Here is a 27,979-nt window from a genome sequence, read left to right on the forward strand (position 1 = left end):
CAGCAGCATTTTTACTCATTGGTCTGACTGACTGCTGGCTGCTTCTGAAGTGGTAGGTGGTCCATAAGGCTATTATTTTCAAACGTCTTTAAGGGCCTAAATCCTGGGTACTTCAGCGACACTATCTTGAATGTGGGCAAGGCTCTCATCCCTGCTCCAGCCCATTCGTGACAGGCAAAATGGCCGCTGCACATAAAGAAGCCCTAACAACCCTGATTCTGTCTGGGAAAGGCGGCCTCCCGAGACTCCTCTTGAAAGTTCTGGTGTAGAATGGGAGTAGGTGGAGCAGTGCTGTATGTTGCAGAAATTCTGGGCAGCACTGCAGTCCATAGGATAATCTGGGGAAGCTGCTGTAATTTAGACAAGCCCTCAGGGGTGCCTACATTACACTGAGGGCCACTCTGGCCCTTGGAGAAGCCCAGGATTGGGAGGGCACAATGACTCCCTCTGCCAGGCTAGAAGTTCAGTGCTTATGTTTATCTGTCACCCACCTTTAGAGGGCCCATCAAAGCAGGCTGGCAGACAATTGTGGCTTTGTTGTTCAAACCCCGAGTGCCACTGTTCAGGTGATTTAACCCCCCAGGTGAAAATGCCTGGGGATTGGAAGGTGGATCATTTATATTAACAGAAAACTTCCTTCAGTCCACATAGGAAGCATCAACAGCTCTAGCACCTATAGCGTAGACATACCCTAAGGTTAATCTTCCCACTTTTTAGGATTCCTTTAAAAACTTTGAACTTCCAAAGGTGTTTTAGAACAGTGGTTCTCAACTGGGGTACACGTACCCCTGGAGTGTGCAGAGGTCTTCCAGGGAGTGCATCAACTCATCTAGATATTTGCTAGTTTTACAACAGGCTACATAAAAAGCACTAGTGAAGTCAGCAAAAACTAAAATTTCATACAGACAATGACTTGTTTATACTGCTCTATATACTATACACTGAAATGTAAGTACTATATCTATATATAAAATAAATCAGTTGGAAATCGTGGTAAATATGAGAAAGTAAGCATTTTTTCAGTAACAGAGCACTGTGACACACTTGTATTTTTAGGTCTGATTTTATAAGCAAGTAGTTTTAAAAAGTGAGATGTAACTTGGGGGTATGCAAGACAAAGACTCCAGATCCATTAGATTTTCTTCTCCCTTGCTGAAATTCCTAAGTTCGTCAGCATTTTTTATCAGTATAGTGCCCTTAGTTTCAGTTATCATGCCATCAAAAGGACAGGAATACACAGCTATTTTGGCATCTTTGACAGAAGTAACATCTCCTTCCGTTTTTTTTTTTAAAAACCATACCATGCAGGACTGAAGAGGCAGAGATATCAGAAAGGGGCACAGTTGTCTGGAAAGGTTGAGAACCACTGCTTTAAGATATCCTGTTAACTCAATATACGCTTCTTTTCCTTTCAGTCTTTTCTTGGGTTATCTACCCAACTTAGTTTTAGTTGTTAACTTAAACACCACCCTCATTTTAGCTAAAGCTGTATGTTTGCCACAGCCACGACTTTCATGACAAAACTGAAGTCTCAGTCCATGTTACAAGACAGCTTCACTAGATTTTACAAGTTTGATACGGTGAGTTAGAGTACTGGTGTTAAAAACTTAAAGGTTTTTTTTAACAATTTTGATGATCAATAGCACAGGACTTATGACAAACATTAAAAAAACCCTATGAGCGATAACTTTAGTTAACATTTCTATCTTTTGCTTTGACAAAGCTGCAGCTTTTCCAGTTCCTTTGACATGGCAAACAAACAGGCTTAATTGGTATATTTAGAAGTGCTAACTTTTGTAGTATTCTCCCAGCTATCCTGGTGGGGTGCAATTGAGACATAGGATGGGTTATCAAGACACTCATTCTGGTGGTACAGGAATACTAATAAAAAGAATAATGCATTGTTATCAGAAAAGGTAGGTCCACAACACTGCTTTGCATTTGGAGTGCAAAGTCTATTGTATCTATATTAAAGCAGTATCTTCTTTGTTACAGCTTGCACTGAAATTTGTTTTTCTCTTCTGTATCTCAAAAAATAAAATGATAGAAGAGACTACTGCTACTTTAAAGTACATTGGGATGTTATGCTGCTTTTCATCGTACCTTTTTCTTGTAGAGCTTCATGAATCTGTCTTTGAGCTCTGTAAAGGTCGGTTTCACACATGTGTTGTTTGCTAATGCCAACAGTGAGTGAGAATGGCCCACAGGAGGTACTGAACATAGGCCAGTTTTCCAGCCTTCTTGATTCCATGAGACAAAATGAAGGGAAGGCTTCAACCTGCAATACATAAATTCATAGCTTAAAATAAGCAAGCAAGCAAGCAAAGAGGTACAGTACATAGCACCATGTTAACAGTTCTGTTCACTTTAGTAAAACAAGCAATCTTAAGGACACCTGCATATAAAATTTCAGGAAGAAAAAAGCCATTATAATTAGCACTTGGCATAACTCTTTTAGACTTTGTAAATTAGCAGCTTAATTAATGTAACCTTAAAAACCACAGGAGAATGCTAATTTTAATAATAATTTGTTAGTTTATTTTATATATTTCAGTATTAAAAATAAAGCTACCTTCAAGGGACTGGTATCATAAGATACTTCATTCGGTTTGTTTCCCATAAAAAAGGGGAAGCCTAGCTGTAGCCCAAACTAGTCAAACATAGTGTAATACAGTAGATTCCATAGACAGCATATTCTTAAGTTTGTTGACAGATCATATAGGTGATTTGCTGGTGCTGGGAGACTTATCTCCAGTAACTGTGGTTCTTCAAGATGTGTTGTCCATATGGATTCCACTCTTGGTGCACATGCACAAGATTGGATTCCTTCGTCTATTGTCTTGGGGCTGCCCACCGGTGCCTTAGATGTCTTCAAACCTCAGCACCTGAGGTCATAAAGGCAGAGCAGGCCCAAATATACTTCAGCTCTTTTGTCAATAACAAATCCCAGAGGAGGACTCTGTAGTAGAAGGGAAGGAGGATGAGTCCTGGAGACCATGTGGATAACACATCTTGAAGAACCACCGTTGCTGTAAGGTTAGTAACCATTCTTCCTTCAGTGACTGTACACATAGATTTCACTCTTGGTGACTGTCTGTTTCCTTGGAGATGGGTACTGAAGTCCTACTTTAAAAGTGACTACAGGACAGCCCTACTAAAATGGGCATCTGATCTGGAAGTCTCTACAACGAATAGTGACTTGTGAATGAGTTGACTGAGCTCCTGGAGGCTGCCTTACATATTTTCAGTAAGGGACATTCCTCAATCTGGTAGCAGAGGCTGACTGAACTCTAGCAGAATGAGTTCTAATGTAGTTAGCTGGTTCCAACTTGGATAGCTTGTACCGTGTTTTTATATAGCTGAAGATCCATTTTGATAACCTGTGAGGATACTGCCTGACCTTTAACCTTCTCAGGTAGGGTTGGCAGAATTCAATGTTTTTTAAAATAATTTTGACAGATATTGATATTTATTTTCAAGCATTTTTTATTTTTAGTGATTTAAATTATCACAGTTTTACAAAATTATGGATTTGAAACATTAAAAATTAAACAATCACACAGTTGTAAATTAGGGTGGGGTTCAGATTTAATGACAGTAGCCGATAAGATTCAAAAAAAATTAAAGCTTTATAACTGTTAAAACCAAAATTGTCAATATCACATGTCAAAATATAAAATATAAATATTCTTAATTCAAACTCTAAGAAGTTTTCAAGCATCATTTTTTACTTTGCCTACCTGTAATTTTTTATTATTACTAGGGCTGTCAATTAATCACAGTTAACTCACATGATTAATTCAAAAAAATTAATCACGATTAAAAAAATTAATGGTGATTCATCACAGTGTTTAATCACACTGTTAAACAATAGACCATCAATTGAAATGTATTATAAATATTTGTGGACTTTTTTCTACATTTTCAAATATATTTGAAAGTACGCCTTCATGCTTTGGCCACCATTCCATAGGACATGCTTCCATGCTGATGATGCTCATTAAAAAAAGAATGCATTAATTAAATTTGTGACTGAACTCCTTGGGGGACAATTGTATGTCTCCTGCGTTCTGCCATATATTTCATGTTATATCAGTCTCAGATGATGACCCAGCACATTTGTTTTAAGAACACTTTCACTGCAGATTTGACAAAACACAAAGAAGGTACCAATGTGAGATTTCTACAGCACTCAACCCAAGTTTTAAGAATTTGGGGTGCTTTCCAAAATCTAAGAGGGACAAGATGTGGAACATGCTGTCAGAAGTCTTAAAAGAGTGACCCTATGATGCGGAAACTACAGAACTCGAACCACCAAAAAAGAAAAATTAACCTCTGTTAGTGGCATCTGACTCAGATGATGAAAATGAACATGTGTCAGTCTGCTCTGCTTTGGATCATTATCGAGCATTCCATCAGCATGGAAGCATGTCCTCTGGAATGGTGGCTGAAGCATGAAGGGGCATACGAATGTTTAGCATATCTGGCACATAAATACTGTGCAAAGCCAGCTACCAAAGTGCCATGCGAACGCCTGTTCTCACTTTCAGGCGACACTGTAACTAAGAAGTGGGCAGCACTATCTTCTGTAAACGTAAATAAATTTGTTTGTCTTGGCGATTGGCTGAACAAGAAGTAGGAATGAGTGGACTTGTAGACTCTAAAGTTTTACACTGTTTTATTTTTGAGTGAAGTTACGTAACTAAAATAAAATAAAATCTACATTTGTAAGTTGCACTTTCATGATAAAGAGATTGAACTACAGTACTTGTATGAGGGAACTGAAAAACACCTTTTTTAAATCTTTTTACAGTGCAAATATTTGTAATGAAAAATAATATAAATTAAGCACTGTACATTTTGTATTGTGTTGTAACTGAAATGAATATATTTGAAAATGTAGAAAAACATTCAAAATATTTATAATAAATTTCTATTAGTAGTCTATTATTAACAGGGTAATTAAAACCGTGATTAATCACAATTAATATTTTTATCTCACAATTAATCGCAATTATGTTTTTGAATCGTTTGACCGCCCTAATAATTACCAATGGAAATATTTTTCACATATGGTGAAATCAATGCTTACCTACGTTTATCAATAAAAAATGAATCCTTCCAAGCCTATCATCAAAGATCACTAGGTGTGCTCCTGAATGATTATGTCATGTTAAGGTAATATAACAATGCCCTTATTACATCAAGCATATGAAATTTAGCTTCCCCTGGGGTTCAGTGAGGCTTGAGGGCAAAAACTGGGAGATTAATTGAACCATTCTCTCAGCAAACATCTTTATGACAGGTATATGATAAGAATGGTGGGGTTTTTTGATGGTATGCATAAAATTATTTGGTAATCACTTGATCATAACCACAAACAGATTTGGCTTGGAAAAGGTCCCATGATGCTTAGAAAGATTCACTATTTACAAAGCTTATTAACAAATTATGTCATTAGGAAGCACAGAATAGTATTTTCAAGCTCTTTCACTCATTTTCTGTTGGTCAGTAACATTTCCTCTCTTAAGTGCCTATAACTTTTTTTTTTTTGCTGAATTTATTATTTAAGCTTTTTGTATGAATAGGGAGCATCTGTGAGCATCTGACAACAGCTTCTGTAATAAGTAATTGTGCACAAACAAGCCATACAAATAGATCAAACCTTTCAATGTTTCTGCGAAGGTCTGAAACCTGTACATTTCCTCGAACCAGAAGTGCACAGGCAAGGTACAAGCTATGCTTTGGGTCTGCTTGAATCAACTGGTGGTCTTTGCTGAAAGCATCTGAAAACATTTGATCCAACCTAAATTAAGAAAAAAGGCAGTTATCTACTTTTATTAAGCATGTTGAAGTTCTTCAATAATCCTATAGCTTGCAATTTAAGAGCAACTGAAATTCATCCACTTCCTTGTTATTTTAAAGTATAAATTAGACAGTCAAAAAATATTCAAACAATACTACAAGCTGGGTGGCCTATTTCAGCCTATATCCTCTTATGACCACACATCATTTGCTTTTCTTGGCACTCTTTTCTTTGAGCACCTTACCATATAAATTATACCAAGTTCAGAAATAGTGGATAAGGGGGAGTAAGTTACATGCCAGTAACTTGTGTTGAGTTTACCCATAGTGTCCCAGACTTGTGATGAATGTACCAGAATTGATGTAACCTGAAGTTCAGTGAGGTAAAAGATGGTTCAAGTTACAACAGACTAGACTTCCTTAGATTTAGAGAATAGGGATTTTTTTCTCTCCTCTTTGCTCTTTCCAATTTGTTTGCTTTATACATTTGAAAGCATTCTGTGTACTGTCAGATTCCCTTTTCTGTGGCTCTTTCACCCAGTAAAAGGGAAGAGGGAAAAAATTAAGAGAAAAGGAAATTGTGAATGTAAAGCCATAGGTATTGGCAAACGAAACTGAAAGTATTTCAAATTGATTTTTTTTAGAATTAAGTAGATTTCAAATTAAGTGTCCCTTTACATGGACCATCCTTGTTCCCAGACTTGCATGTGTCAACAGTTCGTTACCTTATTTTACAAAAATTCTATGCCTTTAAAAAAGTGTGTGTGGGGGGGAAACCCTTCAACTTTATTTCTTAAGAAGAGTTGTTTGGCACTTTAAAAATTAAAAAAGAAAAAAAGGAAATTTCCCCCAAAGTTCAAATTGGACTGGTTTATGTAATCTGTGGAAGGAGAGCCATGATTGAATGATCTTATGGAACCCAAAGATGTAAAGCTCCTCTACTGTAGGATCTGGAAAGTTCATAAAGGAGTGGAGTCTTGGGAAGAGAGGTACAATTATACTTGGGCATAATATCGAGTAGTAGATGGTGGAAAGAAAGTTTAAAGCTTTATGCCTGGAAAGTTGAGAATTTGAAGTTTTTAATGTAGATAAAAGACTCCACCTTCACAAGTCTCCTTCATGCCTTCTTTCAGTCCCTGTATACTCCTTTAAGCCGCTCTTCCATGTGCCCCAGGTCCACTGTAAATAATCTGTCCCCACTCAGTGTCCTCTTCCACTTACCTTACCCAGAATCTCTCTATTAAAGAGCTGATAACATAATGCTACCCTCCATGTGTCCCCCATTCCCTACCAACAGCAAGTACATCTCCCAGTCCCCTACATCCTGCTCCATAATCTATCCTGGAATATCATCACTGCATCTTCCACCCTCCCATTTACCTGTACAGGGACCCTCCACCAGCACTGTACCACCTTCTATCACTGCTCTAATGGTGGGATTTAATTCTTTGGTGGGAGGTAGAAATACCCTATCACCAAGCTCTTAATAATATATCTTTGCAGTTCCTTCACCAATTTCCAAAGAACCCACTAAAAAGGCACTTCTCCAAAAAGCTAACAAAACATATTCTGAGTTTGTAAACCAAGCCATTGTGGAGATTAAGCTTAAATAAAACACCATTAAGAACATTTTCAAAGTGAATATCAGGGAAATTTTGGAAATACCACAGTGCTTTTAAATGTCTTATTTTTTCCACAGGCTTGCAAAGAAACTTTTATCCTGGGGTTGGATACAGAATGTACAGTTTTCTTTTGTGGAAGTTACACGATATAAAAACAGGGCTTAAACCAGACCGCAGCTATAGCGTAGCCTCCATTACTCCATAACAGTCTGTTTCACCTACCGTCTAGAAGGTACATTAACATCAGCCAATGTATACAGAGGAGTCAAGCTGGAAACCAGGTAATGAAGTCGAGGAAAGGGAACCAAATTCATGCTGATTTCATTAAGATCCATATTAAGGGAACCTTCAAACCTGGCAGAGCTAAAAGTTTAATAGTACTATTATAAAAACAAAATCATTTACTTACAAAAAATTATGTAGCAGCTTGATTTGTTACTGTTATATCCATATTTTTTTCCAGTTGTTCCCTATAACAGAGAACATCATGGAGATGAAATATAATGCTTGCAGTGTTGTTGAAGCCATGATGGTCCCACGATATAAAAGACACAAGGTGGGTGAGGTGTTTTTTTTTAATTAGACTAACTTCTGTTGGTGAAAGAGACCAGCTTTCGAGCACCACAAGGCAATCTGTTCCATTTTGTACTTAGCTGCGACTCTGATTTCCTTTCCAAGACTTGAAGACGACCTCTGTGCAGCTTGAAAGCTTGTCTTTTTCACCAACAGAAGTTGGTGTAATAAAAGATATTACCTCACCCAACTTGTCTCTCTCATGAAGTATAATGTCATTTTACCAACTTCAGAATTGGTGAATCAATCACTATCATGAGAGTTACTGGAGGTCTTCAAACCAATTTTGAGGATTTCAATAACTCGGTCCTGGGTTAGGGGTTGTTATAAAATTGGATGGGTGGGGTTCTGTGGCCTGCCTTGTGCAGGAGGTCAGACTAGATGATCATATTGGTCCCTTCTGACCTATGAGTCTATGAGTCTAAGAATTCGGATGACCTCTTTCTTCATCTGTACCACAGATTCAGTAGGAGAAATCCTGAAGTCAGTGGGGTGTCATTGAAGTCAATGAGCGTTTTGCCATTGACTTCAATGGGACAGGATTTCATTCAATATTCCTTTTACTGTTTCTACAGTAGTTTCCTCATGCTAAAATGTAAGCCACTTTGCCAAATTACCGCCTGAAGTCGGTTCTTTAGACTGCTGTTACAAGACTTGAACAGTGCTTATTAACTCTTAATTACAACAGCTGACTAATACCATACTGAGAATGGATCAATATTTTCTGAAGTGCAGTACATCCATTCTGCATACTATCTCTCGCAGCATTACTTGCATAGTGGAATACTCTGTAAGATTACCTTGTCAGGTTCAGCAGCAAGTTGGCCACAATATTGTTCATAGCATCAAATGGCTTCTCCTGTTCAGTTTTGATACTGCCTGCACTTGAGGTTAACAAGCTGTTTTGTTTCACAGTTGATCCTAGCTTTCCAGAACTGGTCATCTGATGAATTTTACTAACTATAGAAAATAAAGACTTTGAGAGAAGACAAATGAAATAATTATTATAAAAAAAAGCTTCCAGGTACTCCTGTGCACAGAGCTTTCACATTCAGTGTCCCTGTTTGTTTCAGTAAAAACTTAAAATCTAAGAACAAAAATTTAAGCACAGTAGCTCAAATTAACAGTTTGTGCCTTTGATGTCTGCTTCACTGTTTAGTCATTCACAATTGACTAATGTATTTTTGAACTGCTTTTCTTCAAATGTGTCAAGAAAATATGAAGCTTAATTCAAACACAAGTTTAATTTTTATTCAAATACAGAAAACCTGTATTTTCTAAATAAGATATTTGTTCTCATATTCAATATAATTCAAAAGACAGCACAAAATATTTTTTTCAAATTAAAAAAAATCACTTTTGCATGGGGAACAATTTTGTTTATAAACCAATAGCCATATATTGAGAATAAGGATCTTAAAAACAAGGGTTTTTGCAATCATTTACTGTTTACTTTAAAGCAGACACAGGAATAAAATTCCCTGCTACAGACCATTTTTGTAAGGAAGGGAAAAAAGTACTGGGCAATTTTTAAATAAGGATAAAATTTTCAAAAAAAAACCCAAACTAACTTAGGACCCTAAGTAGGGCTGCCAGGTGTCCGGTTTCTGACTGGAAAGTCTGGTCGAAAAGGGAACCTGTCAGTGTCCGGTCAGCACTAAAAGTCTGATTACTAGAGTAAACGTGATAAGCCTCCTTGTCGAGAGGGTGGGAAGATCAACAGCTGTTCAGCCACAGCCTCAGCTACAGGAGGCCTCTCACAGCTCTGACTGAGGAGGGGGCCGGCCCAAGGCTGGGGAGCGCCCACTGGTTTGCACTGGTGCTGTGAGCTGATTGGGTGAGGGGACGAGGGCAAGCTTCAAGAACGACAGAGAGGCTGCGGGAAGGAAGGGGGCAGCCCGCTACCTGTGGGGCTCGGATGTCAGGAAAGGGGCTGTTTGGAGAGCAGCCCGTGGATCTGCTTGCCTTCCTTCTGGCTGCAGAGCGGCCTGGGCTTGGCACGCTGCACTGCAGGGGGCCACTTTCCAACAAGTCAGGCTGCTCATCCCCGCTCCATGCACAGCATGATCACTGCCCAGGTAGGAGCCCGGCTGCCTCCAGCGCTACTCCCTGGGAACTTGATTCCCCGCACTGTCCGGGCGGCAGAAGTTGACAGACTCTGGCGTGTTGCAGCCAGCCTGCCCCAGCCATAGCTAAGATAGCCTGGGAGCCAGGGCCCCAAGAGCCCCCTGGTGTGGGGTGCAGAGGAACCAGGAGCAGAGGCTCGATAAACCCTTCAAGAGAAGTGGGAAGACCCCAGAACCAATATTTCTGTGCAAGTTTTCTGGAGCCAGCCAGGGTGAGTGGGTCACGGCTGCTGCGGGGGTGGGGGAGGCTACAAACTGTGGGGCAAGTTCCCCAGATGGAAGCGACCAACCACCGGCTCCCAGTTCCATGGACCCAGATAGGCAGGGGACACCAGTGCGTGTTTGGAACCATCCCTTGCCTCAGTGTTGGTGGCCTGGAGGAACTGGTGGGGGGAGCTGGGAGTCAGGACTCCTGGGTTCTCTCCCTGGCTCTGGGAGGGGAGTGGGGGCCAGTGGGTTAGAGCAGGGGGTGGGCGGGGGCAGGAACTCAGGAATCTTAGGTTCTATCCTCAGCTCCAAGTTGTGACTTGAGTGAGTGGCTTATGGAAAGAGTGCCCACTGCAGGTAACTGGTGGGGTGGGCAGAGTGCGGCGGTCCCTAGGCTGGGTGCAGAGTAGGAGAGGAGGAGGAGTGAGTGGAGGCAGGACTTTGGGGGAGAGGGAGGAGCAGAGTGTCAGAAATTGGAAAGTTGGCAACCCTAACCCTAAGTCTCATTTTCAAAAGTGACTTAAGGAACTAAAGAGCCCAAGCCACTTTTGTTCTTTTTGAAAATAAGTTTCAGGATAATTTTTCATCAATACAGACAAGGAAGAAACACTTCCTCTGTAACGTACACAACAAGAGAAACTGACGAGAATATTAATACTCTCACTTACTTCATTTTCAATTGGCAGCACACAGTCCGCATGCTCATTAAGTTCCTTCATAGCCAGAACACTATTATATGGAGAAGTAATGACATCATCCTCCCCAGAAGGGTAAACTGAAGTAACAAATCTATATACTTCCGGGAACTCATCTTCAAGAACATTTAGTACAAAAGTACCAAGACCAGATCCTGTCCCTAAGAATAATTAAGAGAATAGTTACAATTAAAAGAGATAATGCTTAAAACAACATCCTGAATTATTTAAATCCCCTCTGAAACACAGAATTTCTTTGTACATTACAGACCAGATTTTCATAAGTGCTCAGCACTCAGTGATCACAGTGGGAGTTAGTAGAGCTGGACAGGAAAAGGTTTTTCCATCCTGAACTGGGATAAGAAATGGGGGAGATGGTTGGGAGATGTCCAGATGATCTCCACGCCAGAATTTAACCTTGAGAGGGAAGAAAACAGAGTAAGAGGGGATACAGCCATGGACAGAAGAATTGACATAAGGAGGAAGGGTAGTGTAGATACCAGACTAACAGGTGATGCTGGTGGTAGAATGTCTGTGCCTAACAGGGTAAAGAATGTCAGTGAAGCCAAACGGCAAAAATTAAGATGTCTGTACACTAATGCGAGGAGCCTAGGTAACAAAATGGAGGAACTAGAGCTACTGGTGCAGGAAGTGAAACCGGATATTATAGGAATAACAGAAACATGGTGGAATAGTAGTCATGACTGGAGTACAGGTATTGAAGGCTATGTGCTGTTTAGGAAAGACAGAAATAAAGGCAAAGGTGGTGGAGTAGCATTGTACATCAATGATGAGGTTAACTGTAAAGAAATAAGTAATGATGGAATGGACAAGACAGAGTCTGTCTGGGCAAAAATCACACTGGGAAAGAAAGCTACGAGAGCCTCCCGAGATAGTGCTTGGGGTGTGCTACAGACCGCCAGGGTCTGATTTGGATATGGATAGAGACTTCTTTAATGTTTTTAATGAAGTAAACACTAATGGGAATTGTGTGATCATGGGAGACTTTAACTTCCCAGATATAGACTGGAGAACAAGTGCTAGCAAGATTACTAGGGCTCAGATTTTTCTGGATGTGATAGCAGATGGATTTCTTCACCAAGTAGTTGAAGAACTACAAGAGGGGATGCCATTTTAGATTTGGTTTTGGTGAGTAGTGAGGACCTCATAGAAGAAATGGTTGTAGGGGACAACCTTGGTTCGAGTGATCATGAGCTAATTCAGTTCAAACTAGATGGAAGGATAAACAAAAACAGATCTGGGACTAGGGTTTTTTACTTCTCAAGGGCTAACTTTAAAGAATTAAGGAAATTAGTTAGGGAAGTGGATTGGACTGAAGAACTTGTGGATCTAAATGCGGAGGAGGCCTGGAATTACTTTAAGTCGCAGCTGCAGAAACTATTGGAAGCCCGCATCCCAAGAAAGGGGAAAAAACCATAGGCAGGAGTTGTAGACCAAGCTGGATGAGCAAGCATCTCAGAGAGGTTTTAAGAAAAAGCAGAAAGCCTACAAGGAGTGGAAGAAGGGTGGGATTAGCAAGGAAAGCTACCTTAGTGAGGTCAGAACATGTAGGGATAAAGTGAGAAAGGCTAAAAGCCATGTAGAGTTGGACCTTGCAAAGGGAATTAAAACCAATAGTAAAAAGGTTCTATAGCCATATAAATAAGAAGAAAACAAAGAAAGAAGAAGTGGGACCGCTAAACACTGAGGATGGAATGGAGGTTAAGGATAATCTAGGCATGGCCCAACATCTAAAGAAGTACTTTGCCTCAGTCTTTAATAAGGCTAATGAGGAGCTTAGGGATAATGGAAGGAAGACAAATGGGAATGAGGATATGGAGGTGGATATTACCACATCTGAGGTAGAAGCCAAACTTGAACATCTTAATGGGACAAAATCGGAGGGCCCTGATAATCTTCATCCTAGAATATTAAAGGAACTGGCGCATGAAACTGCAAGCCCATTAGCAAGAATTTTTAATGAATCGGTAAACTCAGGGGTTGTACAGTACGACTGGAGAATTGCTAACATAGTTCCTATCTTTAAGAAAGGGAAAAAACGTGATCTGAGTAACTATAGGCCTGTTAGTTTGACATCTGTAGTATGTAAGGTCTAGGAATAAATTTTGAAGGAGAAAGTAGTTAAGGACATTGAGGTCAATGGTAATTGGGACAAATTACAACATGGTTTTACTAAAGGTAGATCGTGCCAAACCAACCTGATCTCCTCCTTTGAGAAGGTGACAGATTATTTAGACAAAGGAAATGCAGTAGATCTAATTTACCTCGATTTCAGTAAGGCATTTGACACGGTTCCACACGGGGAATTAGTTAAATTGGAAAAGATGGGGATCAATATGAAAATTGAAAGGTGGATAAGGAACTGGTTAAAGGGGAGACTCCAACGGGCCGTACTGAAGGGTGAACTGTCAGGCTGGAAGGAGGTTACTAGTGGAGTTCCTCAAGGATCAGTTTTGGGACCAATCTTATTTAACCTTTTTATTACTGACCTTGGCACAAAAAGCGGGAATGTGCTAATAAAGTTTGCGGATGACACAAAGCTGGCAGGTATTGCTAACACAGAGAAGGACCGGGATATCATATAGGAAGATCTGGATGACCTTGTAAACTGGAGTAATAGTAATAGGATGAAATTTAATAGTGAAAAGTGCAAGGTCATGCATTTAGGGATTAATAATAAGAATTTTAGATATACATTGGGGACACATCAGTTGGAAGCAACAGAGGAGGAGAAGGACCTTGGAGTATTGGTTGATCACAGGATGACTATGAGCCGCCAATGTGATATGGCCGTTAAAAAAGCTAATGCAGTTTTAGGATGCATCCGGCGAGGTATTTCCAGCAAAGATAAGGAGGTGTTAGTACCGTTATATAAGGCACTGGTTAGACCTCATCTGGAATACTGTGTGCAGTTCTGGTCTCTCATGTTTAAGAAGGATGAATTCAAACTGGAACAGGTTCAGAGACGGGCTACTAGGATGATCGGAGGAACGGAAAACCTGCCTTATGAAAGGAGACTCAAAGAGCTTGGCTTGTTTAGCCTAGCCAAAAGAAGGCTGAGGGGGGATATGCCTGCTCTTTATAAATATATCAGAGGGATTAATATTAGGGAGGGAGAGGAATTATTTAAGCTTAGTACCAATGTAGACACAAGAACAAATGGGTATAAACTGGACACTAGGAAGTTTAGACTTGAAATTAGATGAAGGTTTCTAACCATTAGAGGAGTGAAGTTCTGGAACAGCCTTCCAAGGGGAGTAGTGGGGGCAAAAGACATATCTGGCTTTAAGACTAAGCTTGATAAGTTTATGGAAGGGATGGTATGATGGGATAGCTTAATTTTAGCAATTGATCTTTGATTACCAGCAGATAAGTATGCCCAGTGGTCTGTGATGGGATGTTGGATGGGATGGGATCTGAGTTACTGCAGAGAATTCTTTCCTGAGTGCTGGCTGGTGAGTCTTGCTCACATGCTCAGGGTTTAGCTGATCGCCATATTTGGGGTCGGGAAGGAATTTTCCTCCGGGGCAGATTGGCAGAGGCCCTGGAGGTTTTTCGCCTTCCTCTGCAGCATGGGGCATGGGTCACTTGTTGGTGGATTATCTGCAGCTTGAGGTCTTCAAACCACAATTTGAAGACTTCAATAACTCGGACATAGGTTAGGGGTTTGTTATAGAAGTGGATGGGTAGGGTTCTGTGGCCTGCTTTGTGCAGGAGGTCAGACTAGATGATCATATTGGTCCCTTCTGACCCTAAAGTCTACGAGTCTCTGAGAAATCTTGAACATTTTCATGAACAAAAAATCTGAAAACAATTTTTTTTGGGGTCAACAGAAGAAATGCTGAATCAATTTCTAAACTTTTTTTTTCAAAAATATTTTGAAATGGGAAATTTGTCAATTTAGCAGGGATCCTGGTCAATTTTCATCACTGACAATTTTAAAATCAAGACTGGACATTTTTCTAAAATCTGCTGTAGGAATTATTTTGGGGAACTTTTATGGCCTGTGTTACACTGGAGGTCAGACTTGATGATCTAGGTCCCTTCTGGCCTTGGAATCTATGAAAAATGACCCTTTTCTGTAAAAAGCTTGTTTTGATGAATTGGTGTTTTCTGACTGGAAAACTTTTAGTTGAAAAATTCTAGACCAACTCTTGTACTAAGCTTTTATGAAATACCTTAAGCGTTACATCCAGTCTACTCTGGAACATTTCTTGCGATGGGACATGGCTCTTCTTAGCAAGTTATTCTATTGTCTAGCTAACTTTGTTAAAAACCATAAGGATAGATATTTATAGAAGATGTGGTTTCGGAATTTTAGAACACTCAAATATTGTATCCAGTCAGCGTACATCTCTACTTAAGCCTAAAATACAGATTCAAATAGCACAATAATGCAGGTAAAAGAGCATCTTCAGCTTGTGTGTGTAGATATATCATTCTGGGAAAAGGCAGGGTATCTCCATAATGAGTTTTGTATAATACAGTTTGTATGTTTGAGTGTAATTATAGTCAGCGAGATGACTGCAAGTGGTACATTTTGGTGTTTAAATTTATTTTTCCTTCAGTGACTTCATTATTAAGTTTGCTTGGTTTTCAAGTCAGAACATGATTTCCCCCCCCCCCCCCTTTCTTTACTGTCAACTGTGTATTTTCTGCCTTGGACAGCTAATATTTTGGAATCCTAGCAGCTGACAATTTTAATTATGAGGCTGGAGGATGAGGAGAAAATAACTGCTTTTCTGCAATGCTGAGAGTAATAATAAGCAGGTTCTCTCAAACTAAGCATATTACATTGAAGATACAGCACAAAGATATATGGAAAACAGGGGACTATTTTTATATTCAGTTTTTAGATTCTACCCATTTAAACTATCTTCTCTTAATGTGACAGCGCTGAAGTTGTTCAAATTTGGTGCCATTATGCTAACATCAAAGTTGTCATTGCACAAGGTTACCCTTGGATACATTTACAAAATGGTACTAAGAGAACACTTCATTTATGTTGATAATAATAGATAAAAAAGTTAGAAGAAAGCACTGTGGGAGCAGGATGATCTGACAATCATGGTCCAAACACCCCAAGGGAGAACAGAAAACCACAGATGGAAACAAACAATAAGCTACCTCATTATCCTCCTTCAAAACCTTCCTTAAAACTCTGCTTTTCTGTGATGCCTACAAAAAAAACCTTGAAAATCATTAGGCACTGATCTACTTAGACCTATTACCTATCATGCTGACCAGTATTGTCTCCTTGTGGGCCCCCCCTCCCCACTCGTCTGTATGTATGCATGCATCTGTTGACTCTGATCTTATATTTGGATTGCATGCTCTTTAGGGCAGGGACTGTCTTTTTGTTCTGTGTATACTGTACCTAACAAAAAGGAGCCCTAGTCACTATGGTAATATTACTAGTACTAACTTGATTTAAGGAATTTTTTTTTTATTAACAAAGACCTTTTACCATGTTACCAGGGTCTTATACTATTAAAGTTACAAATTTTCAAAATCTAGTTCCTTTTTCACTTGTGGCATTTGCAGATATACTAACAATGAAAAAACGCTTACCACCTCCCATTGAATGAATTACAAAAAAACACTGCAGACAGTCGCAGTGTTCTGCAGTCCTCCTCAACTTTTCCACAATGTGTTCCCGGTACTGATAGCCATACAGTTTATGACCTACAGCCCTGCAAATATGAGAAATGATAAGAAAATTTAAGTGTCCAGCTTTTTACTCTAATTCTTCCTATTCTTGTCTGTATACACAGTATTATTAGAGATGTGCTAACACTTGGGAGAAAAATTGGAAATTTGTTCAGTTATCTACTTTATTAGGAGTTTCTCCTCTCTTTTTTGTGACTTGGCGTAAAAAGTCAGGATCTGTGTTGCTTAGAAGTCAGAAGTTCATTTGTTCCTGTTATTCACTCCTCACTTGGTCTCCAAGCAAGTTGCATAATGCCCCAAACTAGATTATGACCTTCAGAGAAGAATGAGCCGCTGGAACAGGAGAATGCCTAAGACAAATGATCTTCTCTTTATGCAAGTAGGTCAAGTAACAAAAAACAGTGAGAGAAGAGAAACACAGAAGAAATGATATATCAGCAGAATGATTCAAAATAAAATGCTTTTCAAGGTTCTCCTCAAGGTGACAGCAAGATTTACTATTAATGTGGCTCAGTTCTCCCCGGTGCAATAGAATCCTGTAGAAAGACATTATTATCATTTCCCTTTTCAACTGCCATCTATTAGTAGCTAAAATTGCTTTGCGAAGAAGAGTTTATTCTCACCAGTTGTTCCCAGAACCAGATACATCTGTGATGAGCTGCTTGCTATCAAACACATCTCTCAATGGCCCCTGCAGAATTTCATTCACTACACCCTCCTCCATGTCAATCAAGAGAGCCTTAGAGAAAGAAAAAATTAATTCAGTCAGTATGCCACTCTTTGAAATAGTTACACAAAAGGGATATGAGCACTTGCAAGATAAAAGGTATCTTCTTCCTTTACAGTTTCAGGCATAAATATCTTATTTTAAAAGATTCGGCTTCTCAGTCATAGTGTCTCTAGAAAATTTCACCTTGATCTCCTTGTCAGAAGACTAAATTTAATGAAGCATTATTTCAGTTACTGCAACTTTTGTTAATGCTGTTCAAAATTTCAAGGGTTAAATGCATAACATGCTGAATACTTAGTAATAAAAAATATTGGCACAGATTTTCAAAGATATGTTTCCTCTTAAAAACTTACGTTAACTAAGTGGCTCAAATAAAACCCTTAGTGCCCCCTCCAAACACCAACTATACGTGTGATCTACACAATCATTTTCCTAAATTATACATTTCAAATTATTACTGAAGTCTGCCCGCAGAGTGGACTATAATACTGTTACACTAACCTGGGGAACTAAGAAATTTCAGTTTTAGTTTGAGAAGCATGTCTGAAATTGTGTATTTAAGACAAAAGGTAAACACAGGAAGTTTAAACCATGAGCTCTTTATAGTCAGTCACAAGTATGCAATGTATACAAACTTATCCTTATAAATTGTCTTACTCGTGCTTTTAAAGAGAAGATTTTGCCTTTGTGAATATCAGCATCACCACCACCATTTCTGGAAAAGGGAGAAATGTTTTATAACATCTGATCCATTAAGGAAGTGATACAGTATTATTAAAGTTCTTTCTTTCTCATTGATCTCTCCTGTCCACAGGTTTGACCCAATGCAAAACAATAACGCTGCCCCTCACACACACATATATACAACACACTCTACTTGCAAAGTCTTAATGGAAATTCCCTAAAATAAAGTCTTTACAGGATCCCATCCCACTGATAATATCTTAAGGACAACTTCACGTGACGCTAAGGTGGTCAGCATGAAATATTTACCACCAGGAACATCACCCTACTCATCGCTGGTAAAGTAGCTGGATTCTAGCCCTGGCTCTGCAAGAGAAGTGTAGTATATAGTGGTTAGGCAAAGGACAACTAGACTTGTTTAATCACTCTGAAATGCAGTATGGTGCAGTGTGTAATATTCGGAGCTGTCAAAATAAAAACCTGGGGCCTGTGCCTGCAGTGACCTTGCATAAGCTCTCAGCTAAGTTATTTTTAAAAAATGGGCAGGGGAGTGTTTAGCAGCTCTTCACTATCTTCTGTGTTTCATAATCTAGTTAATAATAAAGGTAATGCATTGTATGGGAATTTAAAGCATACTCAGAGGTTACTCTCCTTTTTCTCCAGTTCAGGAACTTTCCCCTAGTCTACTAGGATGTGATTAGAACAACAGAGACTCGGCGGGGTAACTCATGTCTATCATGCACTATCATGGATGGGTATAAACTGTTCAGGAAGGACAGCTGGGGGAGAAAAGGTGGAGAAGTTGCACTGCATGCAAGAGAGTAGTATGATTGCTCAGAGCTCCAGTATGAAACTGGAGAAAAGCCTGTTGAGAGTCTTTGGGGTAAGTTTAGAGGCGAGAGCAACAAGGGTGATGTCGCAGTGGTCATCTGCTACAATCCACCAGACCAGGAGGATGCGATAGATGAGGCTTTCTTTAGACAACTCACCGAAGTTTCCAGATCCACGGCCCTGGTTCTTATGGGGAACTTCAATCACCCTGACATCTGCTGGGAGAGCAATACAGCAGTGCACAGATAATCCAAGACGTTTTTGGAGAGTGTTAGGGACAATTTCCTGGTGCAAGTACTGGCGGAATCAACTATAGGCTGTGCTTCTTTTGACCTGCTGCTTATAAACAGGGAAGAACTGGTAGGGGAAGTAGAAATGGGTGGCAACCTGTGCAGCAGTAACCACGAGTTGGTTGAGTTCAGAATCATGAAAAAAGGAAGAAAGAGCAGCAAAATATGGACCCTGGACTTTAGAAAAGCAGTTTTTGACTCCCTCAGGGAACTGATGGGCAGGATCCCCTGTGAGGCTAATATGAGGGGGAAAGGAGTCCAGGAGAGCAGGCTGTATTTACAAAAAAAGCAGCCTTATTATGGGGGCAGGAACAAATCATCCCAATGTGCAGAAAGAATAGCAAATATGGCAGGCGACCAGCTTGGCTTAACAGTGAAATCTCTGGTGAGCTTAAACACAAAAAGGAAGCATACAAGAAGTGAAACTTGGACAGATGACTAGAGAGGAGTAAAAAAATATTGCTCGAGCATGGAGGGATGTAATCTGGAAGGCTAAAGCACAACTGGAGTTGCAGCTAGCAAGGGATATGAAGGGTTACAAGAAGGGTTTCTATAGGTATGTTAGCAACAAGCTGGTGGTCAGAGAAAGTGTGGGACACTTAATGAAAGGAGGAAGCAATCTAGCGACAGATGTAGGAAAAGCTGAAGTACTCAATGCTTTTTTTGCCTCAGTCTTCACAGACAAGGTCAGCTCTCAGACTACTGCAGTGGGTAGCACAGTACGGGGAAGAGGCAAGCAGCCCTCAGTGGTGAAAGAACAGCTTAAGGACTATTTAGAAAAGATGGACATGCACAAGTCCATGGGGCTGGAGGCAATGCATCCAAGGGCGTTAAGGGAGTTGGCTCATGTTATTACAGAACCATTGGCCATTATCTTTAAAAACTCGTAATTGGGAGAGGTTCCGGATGATTGGAAAAAGGCAAATATAGTGCCCATCTTTAAAAAAGAGGAAGAATGAGAATCTGGGGAACTACAGACCTGTCAGCCTCACCTCAGTCCCTGGAAAAATCATGGAGCAGGTCCTCAAGGAATCCATTTTGAAGAATTTGGAGGCCAGGAAGGTGATCAGAAACAGTCAACATGGATTCACCATGGGCAAGTCATGCCTGACCAACCTGATTGCCTTCTATGATAACTGGCTCTGGATATGGGGAAGGCAGTGGATGTGATATATCTTGACTTTTGCAAAACTTTTGATATGGTCTCCCACAGTATTCTTGACAGCAAGTTAAAGTAGTATGGATTGGATGAACAGACTATAAGATGGATAGAAAGCTGACTAGATCGTCGGGCTCAACAGCTAGTAATCAACGGCTCGATGTCTAGTTGGCAGCTGGTATCAAGCGGAGTACCCCAGCAGTCAGTCCTGGAGCCAGTTTTGTTCAACATCTTCATTAATGATCTGGATGATGGGATGGATTTCACCTCAGCAAGTTCGTGGATGACACTAAACTGGGGGGAGAGGTAGATACGCTGGAGAGTAGGGATAGGGTCCACAATGACCTAGACAAATTGGAGGATTGGGCCAAAAGAAATCTGATGAGTTCAACAAGGACAAGTGCAGAGTCCTGCACTTAGGATGGAAGAATCCCAGGCACTGCGACAGGCTGGGGACCGACTGACTAAGCAGCAATTATACAGAAAAGGACCTGGGGATTACAGTCAACGAGAAGCTGGATATGAGTCAACAATGCGCCCTCATTGCCAAGAAGGCTAACGGCATATTGGCATTAGTAGGAGCACTGCCAGCAGATCGAGGGAAGTGATTATTCCCCTCTATTTAGCACTGGTGAGGCCACATCTGGAGTGTTGCATCCAGTTTTGGGGCCTCCCACTACAGAAAGGATGTGGACAAGTTGGAGAGTCCAGCAGAGGGCAATGAAAATTATTAGGCGGCTAGGGAACATGACTTACAAGGAGATGCTGAGGGAACTGGGCTTATTTAGTCTGCAGAAGAGAAGAGTGAGGGGGAATTTAATAGAAGCCTTCAACTACCTGAAAAGGGGTTCCACAAGAGGATGGAGATAGGCTGTCCTCAGTGGTGGCAGATGACAGAACAAAGAACAATGGTGTCAAGTTGCACTAGGGGAGGTCTAGGTTGGATATTATGAAAAACTATTCCAATAGGAGGGTGGTGAAGCACTGTAATGGGTTACCTAGGGAGGTGTGGTAACCCTACATCCTTAGAGGTTTTTAAGGCCCAGCTTGACAAATCCCTTGCTGGGACGATTTAGTTGGGGTTGGTCCTGCTTTGAGCAGGGGGCTGGACTAGATGACATCCTGAGGTCTCTTCCAACCCCAATCTAGGATTTGATGAGGTACACTCTCTTTCTCTTCCCGAGTGGGTGATGACAAATCTGCTGAAGCACAAATGTCATCAAACTAATGGGTTCACCTTAACATATATTTTGTGTAACGGCTAAAAAAAAAGTTATAAAGCAGTCTATGGACAAACACACTGATGTATACCTGGTACTCAAGGAATCAGCATATGAGGAGAACAATGTGGCCAAAGAGTGTGGCCAAAGCAGCATGCTTTTTCCTTTATGCCTTTTTTGCAAGGAATCTGAGTCAATCCAAAATGTAAACAGTACTCAAAATTTATTGTCTGTATTTTGGTTTTTGCCATTTCAATGAAGTCTTTACAAAACAAAGGTTTAAAGCCACTGTTAAAATTGAACTTTGTAACCCCATCTTAACTATCTTGCAGCTACTGATTCACCATCATATGAGACAGAAAGCTGCTTAATAGTGTTACAGCTAAATACTATGCACAGTAAGCAGTACAACTGTTTTATTCCTTTAATTAAGTTACAGAGGATGTGGCTTAGATGCACATGTGTACGCAGGGAGGAGTAGCAGAGGCGCCAGTATGGTGGGATAGGTGGATTTGTTTTTCTTTAAAATCTAGCTATGGATTCTAGTGTTCATGCTAGAACAGGTCAGGTAAATTTGTCAAGGCCTGCACAGATTGTACTACTTAAATAAATTCCTCTTGCAAGATCCCCAATCAACACGAAAAATTAATTATAAAGCCTGACATTTAAATATGACTGAGTGGCTGAAACAGAATACATTTCATTTTAAAGGAAGATTAATGTGCAGTTATTAACTGACTGATTTTTTTTGGTGGGAGGGAGAAGGGGTGAAGAGGAGGAGAACCCTTTCATAGAATTAGAATAGCAAAGATCTATATCAAAGAAGAGGATAGACACAATGTATGAAAATACAAGATGTTAGGATCTCTTTCTAGTACAATTAGAAGTTTTACCTGAAACATAGATAAAACTGTAATTTATTCAGGGCAATAGCAGATAGGGATGGCTGACCTACTTAAATCAATTACTCTGATACATTTCAAATAGGTCTCTTCATACAGCAAAGCTTACCTGGTATCCACATTTCTAAAGAAGCTGCTTAATGCTTCATCATAAATTCCTTTCTAAAAAACAGAAACGTTGCACAAGTTAAGCTTTAAGTGTGCAATTTTAGAGATTCTCAATGCTATTTCTGGCTAACAATGTACAACAGTATTTAGTTTAAAATATACACAGAATTTGAAATTATGAAAGTAAACAATTCATTTAATAAACATTTTATTCAATGCAAGATTTAACAAATCACAACCAATATTATATTTTCTTTAGTTTTGTGTTTTTGTATTTTATGAAAAAAACAATACATTTATTAATTAGCAATAGAACTGGCTTCACTGTTTTACATGTTGTATTTGTTATGGTATTATAGCTGATCCATGTCTACTGTATAGCTGCCCACTAAACAGGGGGCTGAAAATGAAAGTGTGTTGCTGTATACAATACTAGAAACATAGGATTTGCCATAATGAATCAGATGAGTATTCCATCTAGTCCAATATCTTGTCACAACTGGAACCAGTACTAGCTGCTTTGAAGCAAGGTAGCCAAAAGGACTGTCCACCATTATCTTTATTAAAACTCTTTATTTATTAACATTCTTTAAACAATGTCTATATACTCCTTGCACATTGGACACATTTCCATTCAGGGGTCCTCATCATGCTAATTACTGGGCCCATTTATCTTTTACTCTGTCCCTGTGCTGAATATAGGAATGGTGAAAGGACCAATTGTGACTTTAGTGCAACTTTATACTCCTTGTGTTTTTGATCCTGCCGGGGGCCTACTTGGATAAGTTAGAGAAATGCCACGGTTGCTCTGATATACATTCTATTTGCTGTTGACCATGAAAAGTAGAGAATAGTTGGACCACAGCAGTGTTCCAAATACACACACTACACAGGGACTTGGAAGGGGAGTGGTCTAGAGATGTTTCACTGATTCTATGTCAATTGGGAAACCCCCTGAAGTGGGATATTCCCCTGGGCCTGTTGCTGCCCCTTCAAACTGCTGAAGCCACATAATTTGGCTGTGGAACAACCGAGAATTGGGCCCTAAGTGTTCTTAATTGATATATATTCTCAGCTTTTTTCTAGAAAAATCACTGCTGTTAACTTGTGATCACATCTGACAGCCAAAAAACTAAACACTTATTTTTTGCAGGGCTTTGGAGCAAAGCCCAGAGCTGGAGTGCAGAGCAGCTCTGGAGCAGTGTAGCTGCAAGTTTTTGCCTGGAGCTGGAGCAGAGCCAGAGCACAGCTCAAAACCCCTGATTTTCTGTTCAAGGTCTACATGTGTTTTGATAACTAAATCACTTTCCAGAGAAATGCTCACATACCTTCATAGACTGTACTATTTGTAATGCCAAAAAATCAACAGGCCACCATACTGCAAATCAATGTTAGTACAATACTGAGAATATACACACTCTTTGGCAGTGACTAGATCTGTCAGAGTACCATGGGCTGGAGATGAGTGTATTTGCACAAGAAGAACTGTAGTAATAAAAATAGTTTGCAGGACTTAAAAAGACTTGCACAGGGGAGCACGTAGACTTTAGCAGGACTAAAACTGGCAAACGCATTCCCACAGGCACAGAGAAAGATTGGTTTAAATCTCAAAACAAGAGTTGGCAGGTCAAGAGTCAGTATTTCAATGACCCAGACACATGTGACTGCAGTGAAATATAAACTATGTCTGTCAGCTCCTGGAGGAACCATGCACCATGGAAGATCATGCCTGGGCTACAGACCAGACCTTATGAGCCTAACACTGGAAAAACTGATTGTGATGGAAGGATACCAGAAGAGGAAGGAGGACTGAGAAGGGAACATAGTAACTGCCATACATGATTCAGATTGGGCAAATCAAGGTACATTTAGTTCAGTATCCTGTCTGCAACAGCAGCCAGCACCAGATACTTCAGAGGAAAGTGGAAGAAACCCATAGCAGGAAATGTAGGATTATCAGCTGCATCATGAAAGGCTCTTTATGGGAAACAATTACATAGTATCTGGAAAAAGAACAGCAGTACTAACTGCTCAGTCCTGGTTGGAGCTGGAAGTTTGTCAGAAAATCATTCAGATGAAAAAAGTGTCCTTTTCACAAAACTAAATTTTTTCAAGAGAAAATTTCTGTTTACCAAAAAATGTCTATTTCTCATCAGGAAAAATCAAAAAAGATGGTTCCTGGTTGGGCCTGGAAGGAAACTGACAAGACACATGTGACTGCTGAGCATGTCAGTTTCACTCCGCAGCTGTCTGGGTCCCGGGAGCGACTTTGTTTCATGCATTGGGGTTTCCGTCCCAAAGGAAGTTTTTTCGGGAGGAGGCGGAGTTCATGTTGCATTTCGAAGCCGCTAATTTCCCCCGCGGACTGGGAAGGCGGCGCGTGGGGCGGCTCCACCGGCGGGACTGTGCGAGGAACTGCTCAGGTCACCCCGGTCAGATATCGGATCCCCAAGGGCTGCGCTACACAGGTCAGCGCGTTCCCCGACGTCCAGCCCAGTAGCGCCCAGTCCTCCGGCGGCCCCGGGTCCCGGAGGCGGAGCCAGACTCTGGGGAAACACCGCGCGGAGCTGCCGCCGAGGAGTGGGGGGGAACTAACGGGACCTCAGCGGCGATCTCCGATGGGGGCGGCACCGGCCGGGAAGCCGCGCTCGGGTTGGGGCCCAGGGTCTGCGCGCGCTCAGGAGGAACCCGGACGCCGCTCCCGCAGGGAGCTGACGCTGCACCGGCCGCGGCCCGGCAGCTGGGGGGGTGTGCGCCAGGGCCGTTACCTTGTTGACGGCGGCGTGTTCCCTCAGCGCCAGGTCCCAGAAGCGGCAGCCGATCTGGTTCCCGCACTGGCCCACTGCAAAGCGAGGAGAGACACGGGTCAGCGGGGCTGTGGCGGGAGGGGGAGGGGGAGTCGGAGTCACACCGACTTACCCTGCACCACCACCGACTGGGTCATGGTCGCCGCTCCAGGGGCCGTTAATAGGGGCGCGCGGGCACCAGCTGCTGCTCCACCTCCTCCAACCGGGGAGGGGCTGGCCCCGCCTACTCCGAACCAGGCTTCGGAAAGCCCCGCCCCTCGCGTGCCCGGCGCTGTGCGGGTGAGGCTTACGCAAGCCCTTCCAACTGCCAGGCTCGGCGTGGAAGGTACCATCCTCTCTCATGTCCCCGGAGAGAGCGAGCGCATGCGCGACACCTCTTCCCGCCCACTGGTCTGCTCCCCTCTTCTGCCGCAGATGGAACGTTCCGTGCTGGAACACAGTGCGGAGGCTGCTGCAGACGGGCAAAGGGAGGGTGGAGCCTGGTGTGGCCTAGGGTTGCGCAGGCTCTTGGCTTGCAGCCCTCCTGCCTCCCTAGGGTTGGTTGTTGATATTTGGCTGCCCTGTGACGCCCTCGTTATGCCTCTTCAGTGGCACATGCCACAGAATCCAGAAAAGACACGATCAGCAGGAGTTATAGAGTGGGGTAGCACAGAGCGTGGGGGGGAGCATGGCTACCTCTACAGGATTGAAGCTTTCAATAAAAAAATTAAAGTTTAACCACACCAGTGCTGTAAGCTGATTATTGCCAAAGTAGGGGTAGGGTTTATAGCCAGTTTCCAGCCTCTGGAGATTAAGTAGCTCTTCAGTACATGTTGCCACTAAAATTAAAAATTATGGGCTCAGCCATTGTCCTACAAACATTTTAATATGCAAATACTCATTCCAAACTTGTTTAATGGCAAGTAACACACCACCAGATGTCACAATGGGACTTGGCTCGAATACGGTATTGGCAACCCCAAAATCGTGAGTCAGCCTTAGCCCCCTCTCTGCCCCTGCAATAATGAGATTATCCCCAAAATCATGAGATTTTAAAAAAAAATTATATTGTGATTTTTTATTTGTTTTGGGATTTTTTAAAAATAGTCCTTCACTTTGGACAAGCCATGTACTGTGTAAGGTCATCAGTGTTTAACCATCTAGCAGTCTAATTCTGTTTCCATCCTCTATATTTTCTTAATACTGTGCTTCTTAAACTGCTTATGGTGTAATACTATACAATACTGAGCCTTCTGAACAAAATTTTTTTTGATTCCAGGAGCGAATTATTCTGTTGCTAAGATATAGGGTGACCAGATGTCCCGATTTTATAGGCCCAGTCCTGATTTTTGTGTCTTTCTTATATAGGCTCCTGTTACCCCCACCCCCGTCCCGATTTTTCACACTTGCTGTCTGATCACCCTACTAAGATATAAATGAGTTGACAGGCCACTATATCCTAGTTTCATTTTTTTTTATAGTGAGTGCACTTGAATCCTAGAGATACATTAGATAACAAAAGAAGAATGCAGTTTGTAACGCAAAGACATGCACCACACCTTCAAAAATTTAACTAATTTCTTATCACTATCACTTTTAACTATTTAGACCACATGCTGCTGTAGGGAGATATGTTGGAATTCATAGTAAGCCTGCAATTAGCTTTGCCTCAGGGCTTTGTTCACTTTACAAAGCTGATATTGTATTGGGGTCATTTGCTTTCAGAAGATTACTACCACACCTTTAACTTCTTTATCTTTCCTTATCTTTTTCAGGATGTTGTCCACTACCGTGACCTCTTAGGAGGATGGAAGACTGCTCAGTGTCTTCAAATAGTGTCCCTTGGGAAGAGAAATGTCAATCACAGATGAACACATATGCTGACTCCTCTGCCTGCAAATCAAGTATGCTGTAAAGGAGTGTTACAGTTCCTTGCAGATATTACTCTGAGCACTTGAGTCCCAGAAAAACACTTACAAGAATTCCTTCAAAGTTCTGACAATTTCTAGAGAAGCTGGCCAAGACAGCTGAGTTTGCATTAGTACTGCTCTAGGACTGTTCAGGGGCCCGACATGAGAAATATAGGACCACCTGTTTAGTAGGGTTGCTATGTCCTTGAACCCAAGCACATCATTTGCTATGGGGCAAGGCGGGCAGTTGCTCCCCCCGCTTTCCTGACTTTTCATAGTTCTATTTGCTCCATTATGTCTTCCACTTTTTGCCTGCTCTGTAATGGAATGGAAAATACCTCATTTAAGATAGCCTGAGCCATACTTGGCAGAGCATTAAAGGATCTTATGATCAACACATCTGGTGTGTATAAGCAAGCTCTGTGACCAGTCTATATCTGGAACAGAAGTATATGACACTCTCCCTTCCAGACTTTTCAGGATATACTATAATCATATAAAATGTTCTATATACTGATACAACGCCTCCTGCCCCCCTTCATTTTTTCTGAAATGATGCCCTGGCTTGTACCTTATTTTGGAGCAGCCTATGTCAGTCTTGATGGTGGCAGAGAATAAATATAGTCTTCCCAAAGAGATT

General features: G+C 41.1%; 1 protein-coding gene and 1 long non-coding RNA gene across 9 annotated transcripts in view; one reads left to right on the forward strand and one right to left on the reverse strand.

Moving 5' to 3' along the window:
• TUBE1 (tubulin epsilon 1) overlaps window positions 1–25,755 on the reverse strand; it is a 73,604-nt gene extending 47,849 nt beyond the window's left edge. For 6 of the 8 annotated variants that reach the window (XR_003999572.1, XR_003999570.1, XR_003999569.1 and 3 more), the window contains exons 1-11: window positions 25,563–25,755; window positions 25,412–25,485; window positions 22,645–22,697; window positions 18,107–18,164; window positions 17,343–17,458; window positions 16,621–16,742; window positions 11,002–11,189; window positions 8,801–8,976; window positions 7,650–7,790; window positions 5,666–5,806; window positions 2,104–2,278 (exon numbers count right to left, since the gene is read on the reverse strand). Coding sequence is in view for 3 of the 8 variants with exons in the window: in XM_030556145.1 (XP_030412005.1) it covers window positions 2,104–2,278; window positions 5,666–5,806; window positions 7,650–7,790; window positions 8,801–8,976; window positions 11,002–11,189; window positions 16,621–16,742; window positions 17,343–17,458; window positions 18,107–18,164; window positions 22,645–22,697; window positions 25,412–25,485; window positions 25,563–25,587 (1,269 nt within the window). In the remaining 5 variants the exon portion in view is untranslated. Of the gene's footprint in view, window positions 1–2,103; window positions 2,279–5,665; window positions 5,807–7,649; window positions 7,791–8,800; window positions 8,977–11,001; window positions 11,190–16,620; window positions 16,743–17,342; window positions 17,459–18,106; window positions 18,165–22,644; window positions 22,698–25,411; window positions 25,486–25,562 lie in introns of those variants that run through there. The other 2 variants (XM_030556146.1, XM_030556147.1) reach the window with 2 other exon arrangements.
• On the forward strand, window positions 22,911–27,973 carry LOC115648477. Its single transcript, XR_003999573.1, has 2 exons — window positions 22,911–25,111; window positions 27,205–27,973. It is a non-coding gene; the product is annotated as an uncharacterized LOC115648477 (long non-coding RNA).
• Window positions 27,974–27,979: the final 6 nt, after the last annotated feature.

The sequence above is a fragment of the Gopherus evgoodei genome, chromosome 3 (genome assembly GCF_007399415.2).
Source record: "Gopherus evgoodei ecotype Sinaloan lineage chromosome 3, rGopEvg1_v1.p, whole genome shotgun sequence".
Taxonomy (NCBI): domain Eukaryota; kingdom Metazoa; phylum Chordata; order Testudines; family Testudinidae; genus Gopherus; species Gopherus evgoodei.